This window comes from Teleopsis dalmanni, unplaced genomic scaffold (genome assembly GCF_002237135.1).
Source record: "Teleopsis dalmanni isolate 2A unplaced genomic scaffold, ASM223713v2 unscaffolded_contig_0132, whole genome shotgun sequence".
Classification (NCBI taxonomy): Eukaryota; Metazoa; Arthropoda; class Insecta; order Diptera; family Diopsidae; genus Teleopsis; species Teleopsis dalmanni.
The window spans coordinates 5,612-18,478 of record NW_024031514.1 but is presented as its reverse complement, the minus strand read 5'-3'; the positions used below and the strand labels follow the sequence as shown (position 1 = coordinate 18,478).

The 12,867-nt window shown below is 30.9% G+C and overlaps 1 protein-coding gene across 1 annotated transcript; it reads left to right on the top strand.

Moving 5' to 3' along the window:
* The first annotated feature begins 7,162 nt into the window (after nucleotides 1-7,162).
* LOC119663102 lies at nucleotides 7,163-8,275 on the top strand. Its single transcript, XM_038072765.1, has 2 exons — nucleotides 7,163-7,254; nucleotides 7,350-8,275. The coding sequence occupies exons 1-2, from the start codon at nucleotides 7,208-7,210 to the stop codon at nucleotides 7,918-7,920; spliced, it is 618 nt and encodes a 205-aa protein (XP_037928693.1). The 5' UTR covers nucleotides 7,163-7,207; the 3' UTR covers nucleotides 7,921-8,275.
* The last annotated feature ends 4,592 nt before the right edge of the window (nucleotides 8,276-12,867 follow it).

Genomic DNA, 12,867 nt, shown 5'->3' with positions numbered 1-12,867 from the left:
TGCCTGCAGACAAGCTAAAAAATTTATGCCGAATCGATCAAAAGCCAGAACTAGGGAGCTTCTAATACTGAACAAAAATGGTATCCAACAGGGTTTCTCACTGGACATTACGGAGTAAATAAGCATCTATCATACCTAGGTGTCACAAGAACCGATAGCTGCAGACTTACCGATAGCACTTGTACTTAGTACTCTTCCTTCGAATGATCTTTGATACACTACAGAAATAACATATGTGACAAAATTCACTGTGGAATGTGTTCTATTTGTATCGCTGAGGGTTTCACGACAGTTATTCGCACAAAAAGTTCATTGCATCACTGTTCTATCCTAGGTATATGTCAATTGTAAAAACAGTAATATTGATACAGATCTAAATGCGAAAACTGAAAATTATCAAAATAAATTCACAGATCCTGTGAATAAAGGAAATTGGCAATCGATTTAAAATGCAATTCATGAATTGACATGACAATTCAAATTAAACAGTCAAATGTCAAATTGACTATAGTTTGAGGTGAATAATTACATCTTATACCAGATAAATGTTTAATGTCTTTAGTTATCCCTAGTCATTGTATCAATGATTATGATGTTTCTGTAGGTCTTACTTCTTCTGAAACTTCTTCTGCACCCTTTACACAAAATATGGTATATTGATTTGTCAATATATGTTTTACACATTGAAGCCAAAGCCATACAACGTATGAAGTACATATTACATATTCTCGTTCAGCCGGACCCGTTGATTGGATTTAACTCTGTTCATTTGTCAATCTAAATGGAATAATGAAATTTTTTACCCATACTTTTTGAGAGCAAACTTTGATCATTCGTATGTTTGACTGAAATCGGGTCATTAAATTATAAAGCCATAAAATTTGAACAATCAAATATAAGTTTTTTCGGTTTTAGATAAAAATATTTACATAAAATTTGATATAGAACGTACTTATATTTACATAAAAGACTGCATAAAATAATCTTCATATCGGTTCAGGTAATAATGGTTCCGGTTAAATCTAGTTAAATCTAGTTAAATAAACTGTAAATTCTGACATATTTTTGGTAAAAATAGTAAAAAAACAGTAAAAAAACACTCCCCAGAACAGCACCACGTCCAGCAATTAATGCAGCAGTCAAGTCGTCTGCCGTCCTCGCTATAGAAACCCAAATGAAAATATCAACAAAAAGTCCTCAATTCCCAACTCCGGAGCAGGTCTCCACGCCAGAAAACAACCGGACTAATGGTAATGTTGCTGGCAATACAACGAATCGAAATATCGTACATCCTGCAACCTTTGTTAAGAAAGTAGGCAAAGTTAATTTCAACGAGACAAAAAAGGTCTGTCTGTGCATACAAATAACTCCTGCCGCAATAGACGACCACCACAAGATAAGAAGATATTTGAATGAGATCAGTGAGCCATACCACACCCACATTCTTTTCAACGAAAAACACCTCAATATTATAATTAGAGGTTTGGAGGTGGCAGAGCATTGAAGATGTAAAAAAAGATCTTTTAAGCCAAGGATTTAGCATCTTTGAACGTCACTTTTTGAAAACCAGACAATCAACCAGCAATCTAGTCAAAATCCGACTGCCAGCAGACCAGAAGAACATCTATAATGTCTCCAGCGTTTGCCATTCGAAGGTGATAGTCGAAGCCCAGCGGTGAATTCATTCAATCGATGATCCTGTTAATTTTGCTAAACCATGATTTCTGATCACGCAATCTATGTGTGACTTCGCAGTTTATTCAGCTCAAGCTGCTTACCTATAATTCATTAGACAAAAAAAAATAGTGTACATAATATTTTATTCGCATTTACAAATATATTATTGTGTGAAATTTTTTCACACATCAATTTTTCTTGGAGTTTCTCAAAATATATTTTTAATTATTCGTCACAGATATTGGAAAAAAAATTATTCGAATAATCCAATGTAGTAGGTACTTTGGTTTGTCTAGGTGTCATGAAAGAGCTCTCATGTTATATTGAAATTGTTTTCTAGCTCCAATTAGTATATAAATCTAAAGTTAAAAAGTCGCTTTTAATTAGTTTAAAAGCAATAAAATTATAATAAAATTTATTAAATTAAGCCCCTCCTCAACTATGTGAGCAATGGCGTTCGGATATATTAATACCTCGCCCATAACTCCAACCAGCGACTTTATGGGGATCTTAGTAACAGTCCGTACTTGACGTATGACAACTAGAAGCAATAACAATGCGTTCATACATACAAATTATTTGTTTGCACTACCACTGCTGCATGTAATAGTGTATGCGTGCAACTACCTTTTCATCCAATTAAGGACAATGTAGAGCTTGTCGTTACAGCTGGCTTGTGGAGCAACTGCTAACGGTGGTTGAAGGGGACCAAACTCAGAAACCAAACACAAAAACAATTTGTTGAAAAAGCTTTTCCTGAAAGCTATTTGCTAACAGGGGGAAGTACTTTCAAAAGCACGTAAGGCGTATCCTTGCGGTATAAAACGGCTGGCATTGCTTTGGTGAATTCAGAACTTACCACGACGTTGCACGAACAACATCCAAGGACTATACGAACCACAACCTTCATAAATTGTGAAAGCATATCAAAGCCGTCGGAAAACTGTGTACGGCCAGAGTTTGCAACAAAATGGGATTCACAACTCTAAGTCATTTACGATTGTCCAAGAATTTTATCGCGTACGGACTGTTGAGGAGGCTACGCAAGCAGCACAAGTACACCAAAATACGTTAAAGGCATTTCAAATTAAAGAAAATATTTAATTAAAGAAAATGTTTATTTAAGTGCAACAATCTAAAGAATATCATATCGAATCATATCACAAAAAGTATATATATGAAAATATATATATATATCTCTATAATTGATACAGGTTATACTTTAGTTTATTCCTTACCTATTGGTGTACACTCAGAATGAAGCTATTAATCATTCTTTAGTAACAATAATGATTATATATAGTAAATAAATAAAAACTTTGTATTAAAAATAAATAAAATGAAGTGTTCATAATTTGTGAAATTGATTTGATTTTTATTTTTTTTGACTGGACTTCGAATGTGTTCTTCCAAATCGATATTAAAATATATAGTGCATTATCCACTTTTGTGATTTCGCAAAGAATGACAGAAATGTTAGAAACACAAAAGTAAAAATATTAATCCTTCTAAACATTATACTTATTTTTTAAATATAATCTGGAATGTTTAGACAATTAAATTTTAAACATATTTCTATAATTAGATAACAACATCGTTATCATATTTCCTAAGTAGTACCTCGTGAAATTGTAAGAATTTTGAATATATTTTATTATTGGTATTCGTTCTACCCTCACTAAATAGAACACTACATAAATAAACGCGATAGCATCCTCTTTCATTCCATGAACTTCACTTGTATTGATATTAAAGGAGTGTCTCATATATAAGATTGTTTTGTAAAAATGTTTGCAAATAGAGAACAATTTGGTTATCTAGAAACCATACTTTTAACAGATGTCAATAATGTAGGAAAGAAAATCGCACTCTTGAGATATTACCTTCAACTTTCTTCCCAAAACTGAATCAAGTCTCTGAAAATGTGAAATCAGTATTGAAATTGGGTTAAGGTAAAACTCAATAATAACTTTATCCATAATCAATGCAAGAAACTAATTAGAAATACTTCAATTCGGTGAGTTAAAGCTACAATTGGCTGAGTAAAAATTAAATTGGTATTATTTTGTATAATCCATTAGTTTTCGACCTACAACACAGTCAAAACTTAATTACCTCGGGTAAAAACTCCTAACATCGAGAACAATTATGAAACCATATGATTTAATAAGAAAGACAATAATGACTAGTGGAATAGTGGATTAATTACGTTGATTTATTTAAAATTTTAGGCATTTCCATTTCAATCTTATAGCAGTCTTATATACTAAAGACGGACACACCTACTTTTAACCTTACAATTTTTAACTTGCAATTTTTAATTTCAAATTTTTTACTTCAAATTTTTTACTTCAAATTTTGAACTTCAAATTTTGAACTTCAAATTTTGCAATTTCAAATTGGAACTTAAAATTTGTGAACTTTAAATTTTGAACTTCAAATTTTGAGCATAAGAAATATTGTACAAAGTTTATGAAATTAGAAAAATATAAAAATACATAACTTTATTTCCTCTTCCGTTTAATAGGAACCACTGAGTGATGTTCTTCTTCAGTATATTTCCTTTTTCTAACGCGAGGAAGTTGATCGACATTTTCTAGTAGTAGCTTTTCGTTCCTCTTCCTAGATTTTGCAATCTTTTTCTTTTTACAAGTTTCCTTCCGTTTCGTCTGGGTGGGTGTAGGTGGACTTACGCGCTGTTTCTTGACCTTCTTGTTGACCTTCTTCTTGGGCTTAGCTTTTTCATCCTGCATTTCGGTCCTAATGCACTTAACGTTTTCACGTTCCTTCTTCATAACTTTTACTTTCTTTTTTGTGTCTTTTTTCGCTTGAGTCTTTCTGGCTCTTACGGCATCTGTATTAACCTTACCCTTACCACATTTTCCACTTAACAACCGTGCCGTGACAGAGCGTGTAACAATAATGGAGCGTCTAACAGTAATAGATTTGCGTCTAACAGTAATAGATTTGCATCTAACTGCTTTTCCAGTCGCAGCATCAGCTTCACTATTTGAAGACACCATTTGTTTTAATTTCTGGCGATCCATTATTAAGCTTTGGCAATGGACTAAACTACTCGGACTCTGCTTGTAGTAAAAGTTGTTTCTTGCTTTCTATTGAAAATAAATTGGTTGGTACGATATACCTCTAGCAAAGAACCTGATTTTCTAACACACAATCAGACTGATTGATAGTTTTTAAATATTTTTCAATTGAAGTTAAATTTAATTCGAATTTTGACTTCTATTTAGCTTGCTTATTTAAATATACAAAATTCATTCAATTTACAGAAATTAATATTTTTCCCAAATACTGAGGGGGGAAAAGGAAATAAAAGTAAGAGACCTTTAAGTCTATTTTCTTTGTGAACCATAACATAGATTGCTGAAAAGAATCTATTTGGGAAAATTCTTTATCATAATTTACAGTATCGACAATTTCCAAGATTTATATAATTTAATAATAAATAGGGCATCAAATTTATCAATATTTAACATACTGAAAATTTTTGTTCATTTGAAATGTTTACAATTAGAGGTGTTTTTGAATAAACTTTTCTTAGAAACCCTACAAGCTGGAAAATATATTGGACTCTTTGGTATTAAAGTCCTTAGCGATACCACTTAGTGCAATTAATAGGGTGTGATCGCAAATCACCAATAAGGTGACTATAACTAAGTATTCCTGGTTCTGCTCCCAATCAGAAAATGTTTTTTCCCGGGTTTAATAGTCACTGATCCATCAGTGTCACAATAATTACTTTAAATCATTACTATTACGAACTGTTACGATAATAACGAACTACAAAATTTATAAGAAATCTCTTGGAAGAATTGTAGCAGGCTCTTCTTACCTTACAGATGTTGTCTTTCCGAAAAGTTATTTCTGTTTTTACCATAAAATCGTTGTATACGCGGTTGATGACAATTTTGATGACAGTCTGGATCTTCAGTGGTGAATATGTGCATATTTTATCGAATTCGTTATCTATCTCGATTTGTAAACAATCAATGCGCTCAGAAGCCCAGAACTTATGGAACTCCCTTTCGGTTTCAGTGAATCAATGGATTGTTTCTATTTAAATACATTTTATAAAAATGCGTTGTGCGCTGTAGTTGGTAATATAATCCGATATAGTCCGATTGTCAGTATAAAATTTTTATTGTATATAATTTTTACACTTTAAATTTGACCAATAAAAGTTTTCATTACTTTTAGCTTCTAATTTTATAGGTTCAAAGTCTTGAGACTGCCACTTGTAGTCCAACAATTATACTGACTTAAAAACCAAAAACAATTCTGCTTAGGTATTAAATAAGACATTTTGTTATTATATTTCACTACTATTCAAAAATCGATCTATAAACATTTATAGTCGTTTTTTCTTTTGAAACGACTACATATTTCTTTTGTATAGAAGATGTTTCAATAATGTGATTGCCAATATGACTACGTGATATATAATTATTAGCAGTTTAATGCAGCATTAGATCTGTTTTCAATTTTTTAGCCATCCATGATCACATCCATGAAAGTGAAACCTTCAGCGTTTTGATACCAGACCTTTGTCCAACCATCTGTATTTACTTCTTGTTGCTGTTTGGTATGTGGACATGGATTAATGTCTGTTGATTGACTTGTCCAAAGTCTGCTTTTTCAAAATTTAGAGCTTTGAATTTTTGTAACCCTACTTTATTGATCTGCGCTACTTTTCGGCATACAAATCCGTTGATGGCATGATTTAAATAATTTTAAGGGGATCTGCTGACTTTAAGAGTAGCCGCTGCACTTGAAGCAACCAATAAAGAGTTTTTTTCTAGTAAAATTTTTTATATTATCTTATCTGCTGCATTCTAGGACTTATGGTGTTTTTATAAGGTCGTAGTAACATTTGCTTATTGATTGGGTTTTCACAAGGGGAGAAACCCTTTTAATAATAATATAAGAGAATCAATAATAACTACGTCCTCTGATAGTACTAGTAATTGAAATAATTTGATTTCAGTTTATTTCGTATTTACCTGTCATTCCCATATTTATTTATCTCACTTTTATTTTTCCCACATATATTAATATTTCATCGCAGACAGATCAAGTATTTGCTGTTTAAACATTGGTCCGACAACTTTAAATAATTTTATTCGCAAATTACCTGACTTCATAACAGATAAGTAATAGTAGGTTTTTTACTTAATGAAAGGTTTCAATGTGTCCACTACATAAATAAATAGATCATAAGGAATATTCGTATGGAAATAACACGTTCTAGAATAAGAGTAGATTAAACACAAAGTCCAGAAAGTCCAGGTTTACAATCTGTGATAACAAGTTTTATAATCAGATTTTAATCCAGTACTCTTGTTTTTATTTTTAAGTTATATATAAATAATAATGACACTTCAAATATATTTGTTTTTTATGACAAAAAAGAACAGTCAAATCAACTTAATAAAAAATTTTCGATAAAAATTTCTTAATATTTTCATAAGAATTTGACTGATATATACTATATTTTTGTATCAAAATAATTATGTGGTTATTTAAGAAATTATTTGGCAAATCAAACGTGGAAGAAAGGTAATTAATTTTTATGAAAATTATAAATTAGATTAATATTCATAAAAACTTTTTTCTCTAATTTCTTTTTGTGATTAATCTCCGTCATACCACAGCCGGAACACAGAAGCATCTGGAAACGATGCAATACCAAATACGGACTTAGCAGGATCGAGCTGCAGTTCGCAATCTCCTCCAATTGAACAGGTAACGATGGTGTGTAATGAGACGTCAGTTTCGGACAGTAATTTAAGTATCCGTGGTAGTGTCGTTTGTGATGATCTACCACAAAGGCAACTATTACCTGTAGAAAAGACAGAGCTCAAGATAGAACACGTTTATAATTTACGTAGTCGTAGCAAAAATTCAATTTCAGAGAGCCTTAATGTAAATGAAGAAGGTTTAACTTCTCGAGTTGTGAATGATGAAAAGACAATCTGTGGACAAAAGCAATCCATTCATGCGCAAGATCTTGGTAAGCGAAAGAAGGATGAATTAACTCAACATGGTGGTGGTGATACTATAAGCCGTTCGGTTGTAATAAATGAAACAAAACTTGAGAAGAAACTCAATATTGCAAAACGTAAAAGGTGTAGCACTGATGAGGCTGCAACAGCTAAAAGGATACGTACTGAGGACGAGGATGGAAATGATGCTTCCAATTTGGACACAAGGGATGCTGAATAAGAAGAGTAAAACTTGAAATATAACTAAAGTAAAAGTCCACCTTAATAAGTATTTATTTTCGTATATTTAGAGTTAGTCATATATAGAGTTATAATTTAATTCTGGCATTAAAAAAATTCTTTGTCAATTTTCTGCAAGGAAAGCTTTTTTCTCAATAAAGAAACTTATTGCCACCTACACACCTAAGGTAAAGTGAAAGGTTTCAACAGGTTTTACAGGATATATATAAAAGGGATTATGGGGTGTAGGATTGCTAGCAGGCTATTGTTGATCATATTTAACAAAAACGAATCCTTCCTACTTTAAAAAATATGACGTGGACAGACATTTACCACATTCTGAAAATTATATACAAAAAACTAACAATTTTGAACATTGTTTCAATTTTATATACAATATATAATTTTTAAAATAAAAAAAAAAAGTGTTTTAATTGATGTTTAAAACGATTTGAATACAAACATTTTAACATAAAAGTCGATTAAAAATTTCAAAAGTTATTCGCCATTTTCTAAATTTGTCCGGAATAGTGGTTTTTATTAACAAGTCAGAAAAATCTTTTTTCCGAAATTATTATGTAAAGTTTAGAGTGCAAATCTATGTAAAATTGTACAAATTTTATTTTAAAATTAAATATTAATGCTATTAAATATTAATTTATTTAATTTTATATAAAAGTCTAATGTCGAATGTAGGACTGCTGAGTACTTATGTATCATGTGATATGTAGCAGTCTATTAAACTGCTAATTTTACATATGATACCATATTGCACTGATTTGACATTATATGTTTTCTGAGTACTTTTATATTCACTATTATATGAATATTGTGGTGGCAAACAGACATTTTGTGCATAAAAACAATCCTAATCACTTTGGTTTTATTTATGGATATTTCATAATCAAAAATGATTTTAGAAACATATATAATGACGAACGAGTAGCAACATTGAGTACTTTGAATTTGCTTTGGCTAATCAAGATTAATCGTGGATTTCTAATGGAATGTGCGGATACGGGTCTCCTAAGGCAAGTCTTCTCAACCCGTACAAGTTAATAAAGTTGCACCATGTAGATCCACTTGAGATTGTAGTGCAATTGTAGTGAAATTGTAAGAATTTTGAATATATTTTATTATTGGTATTCGTTCTACCCTCACTAAATAGAACACTACATAAATAAACGCGATAGCATCCTCTTTCATTCCATGAACTTCACTTGTATTGATATTAAAGGAGTGTCTCATATATAAGATTGTTTTGTAAAAATGTTTGCAAATAGAGAACAATTTGGTTATCTAGAAACCATACTTTTAACAGATGTCAATAATGTAGGAAAGAAAATCGCACTCTTGAGATATTACCTTCAACTTTCTTCCCAAAACTGAATCAAGTCTCTGAAAATGTGAAATCAGTATTGAAATTGGGTTAAGGTAAAACTCAATAATAACTTTATCCATAATCAATGCAAGAAACTAATTAGAAATACTTCAATTCGGTGAGTTAAAGCTACAATTGGCTGAGTAAAAATTAAATTGGTATTATTTTGTATAATCCATTAGTTTTCGACCTACAACACAGTCAAAACTTAATTACCTCGGGTAAAAACTCCTAACATCGAGAACAATTATGAAACCATATGATTTAATAAGAAAGACAATAATGACTAGTGGAATAGTGGATTAATTACGTTGATTTATTTAAAATTTTAGGCATTTCCATTTCAATCTTATAGCAGTCTTATATACTAAAGACGGACACACCTACTTTTAACCTTACAATTTTTAACTTGCAATTTTTAACTTCAAATTTTTTACTTCAAATTTTTTACTTCAAATTTTGAACTTCAAATTTTGAACTTCAAATTTTGCAATTTCAAATTGGAACTTAAAATTTGTGAACTTTAAATTTTGAACTTCAAATTTTGAGCATAAGAAATATTGTACAAAGTTTATGAAATTAGAAAAATATAAAAATACATAACTTTATTTCCTCTTCCGTTTAATAGGAACCACTGAGTGATGTTCTTCTTCAGTATATTTCCTTTTTCTAACGCGAGGAAGTTGATCGACATTTTCTAGTAGTAGCTTTTCGTTCCTCTTCCTAGATTTTGCAATCTTTTTCTTTTTACAAGTTTCCTTCCGTTTCGTCTGGGTGGGTGTAGGTGGACTTACGCGCTGTTTCTTGACCTTCTTGTTGACCTTCTTCTTGGGCTTAGCTTTTTCATCCTCCATTTCGGTCCTAATGCACTTAACGTTTTCACGTTCCTTCTTCATAACTTTTACTTTCTTTTTTGTGTCTTTTTTCGCTTGAGTCTTTCTGGCTCTTACGGCATCTGTATTAACCTTACCCTTACCACATTTTCCACTTAACAACCGTGCCGTGACAGAGCGTGTAACAATAATGGAGCGTCTAACAGTAATAGATTTGCATCTAACTGCTTTTCCAGTCGCAGCATCAGCTTCACTATTTGAAGACACCATTTGTTTTAATTTCTGGCGATCCATTATTAAGCTTTGGCAATGGACTAAACTACTCGGACTCTGCTTGTAGTAAAAGTTGTTTCTTGCTTTCTATTGAAAATAAATTGGTTGGTACGATATACCTCTAGCAAAGAACCTGATTTTCTAACACACAATCAGACTGATTTATAGTTTTTAAATATTTTTCAATTGAAGTTAAATTTAATTCGAATTTTGACTTCTATTTAGCTTGCTTATTTAAATATACAAAATTCATTCAATTTACAGAAATTAATATTTTTCCCAAATACTGAGGGGGGAAAAGGAAATAAAAGTAAGAGACCTTTAAGTCTATTTTCTTTGTGAACCATAACATAGATTGCTGAAAAGAATCTATTTGGGAAAATTCTTTATCATAATTTACAGTATCGACAATTTCCAAGATTTATATAATTTAATAATAAATAGGGCATCAAATTTATCAATATTTAACATACTGAAAATTTTTGTTCATTTGAAATGTTTACAATTAGAGGTGTTTTTGAATAAACTTTTCTTAGAAACCCTACAAGCTGGAAAATATATTGGACTCTTTGGTATTAAAGTCCTTAGCGATACCACTTAGTGCAATTAATAGGGTGTGATCGCAAATCACCAATAAGGTGACTATAACTAAGTATTCCTGGTTCTGCTCCCAATCAGAAAATGTTTTTTCCCGGGTTTAATAGTCACTGATCCATCAGTGTCACAATAATTACTTTAAATCATTACTATTACGAACTGTTACGATAATAACGAACTACAAAATTTATAAGAAATCTCTTGGAAGAATTGTAGCAGGCTCTTCTTACCTTACAGATGTTGTCTTTCCGAAAAGTTATTTCTGTTTTTACCATAAAATCGTTGTATACGCGGTTGATGACAATTTTGATGACAGTCTGGATCTTCAGTGGTGAATATGTGCATATTTTATCGAATTCGTTATCTATCTCGATTTGTAAACAATCAATGCGCTCAGAAGCCCAGAACTTATGGAACTCCCTTTCGGTTTCAGTGAATCAATGGATTGTTTCTATTTAAATACATTTTATAAAAATGCGTTGTGCGCTGTAGTTGGTAATATAATCCGATATAGTCCGATTGTCAGTATAAAATTTTTATTGTATATAATTTTTACACTTTAAATTTGACCAATAAAAGTTTTCATTACTTTTAGCTTCTAATTTTATAGGTTCAAAGTCTTGAGACTGCCACTTGTAGTCCAACAATTATACTGACTTAAAAACCAAAAACAATTCTGCTTAGGTATTAAATAAGACATTTTGTTATTATATTTCACTACTATTCAAAAATCGATCTATAAACATTTATAGTCGTTTTTTCTTTTGAAACGACTACATATTTCTTTTGTATAGAAGATGTTTCAATAATGTGATTGCCAATATGACTACGTGATATATAATTATTAGCAGTTTAATGCAGCATTAGATCTGTTTTCAATTTTTTAGCCATCCATGATCACATCCATGAAAGTGAAACCTTCAGCGTTTTGATACCAGACCTTTGTCCAACCATCTGTATTTACTTCTTGTTGCTGTTTGGTATGTGGACATGGATTAATGTCTGTTGATTGACTTGTCCAAAGTCTGCTTTTTCAAAATTTAGAGCTTTGAATTTTTGTAACCCTACTTTATTGATCTGCGCTACTTTTCGGCATACAAATCCGTTGATGGCATGATTTAAATAATTTTAAGGGGATCTGCTGACTTTAAGAGTAGCCGCTGCACTTGAAGCAACCAATAAAGAGTTTTTTTCTAGTAAAATTTTTTATATTATCTTATCTGCTGCATTCTAGGACTTATGGTGTTTTTATAAGGTCGTAGTAACATTTGCTTATTGATTGGGTTTTCACAAGGGGAGAAACCCTTTTAATAATAATATAAGAGAATCAATAATAACTACGTCCTCTGATAGTACTAGTAATTGAAATAATTTGATTTCAGTTTATTTCGTATTTACCTGTCATTCCCATATTTATTTATCTCACTTTTATTTTTCCCACATATATTAATATTTCATCGCAGACAGATCAAGTATTTGCTGTTTAAACATTGGTCCGACAACTTTAAATAATTTTATTCGCAAATTACCTGACTTCATAACAGATAAGTAATAGTAGGTTTTTTACTTAATGAAAGGTTTCAATGTGTCCACTACATAAATAAATAGATCATAAGGAATATTCGTATGGAAATAACACGTTCTAGAATAAGAGTAGATTAAACACAAAGTCCAGAAAGTCCAGGTTTACAATCTGTGATAACAAGTTTTATAATCAGATTTTAATCCAGTACTCTTGTTTTTATTTTTAAGTTATATATAAATAATAATGACACTTCAAATATATTTGTTTTTTATGACAAAAAAGAACAGTCAAATCAACTTAATAAAAAATTTTCGATAAAAATTTCTTAATATTTTCATA

Coding starts and splice junctions, on each gene's coding strand:
- LOC119663102 (XM_038072765.1), top strand. CDS start 7,208: ATGTGGTTATTTAAGAAATTATTTGGCAAATCAAACGTGGAAGAAAG. Junction 7,255..7,349: donor AAATCAAACGTGGAAGAAAG/GTAATTAATTTT, acceptor GTCATACCACAG/CCGGAACACAGAAGCATCTG.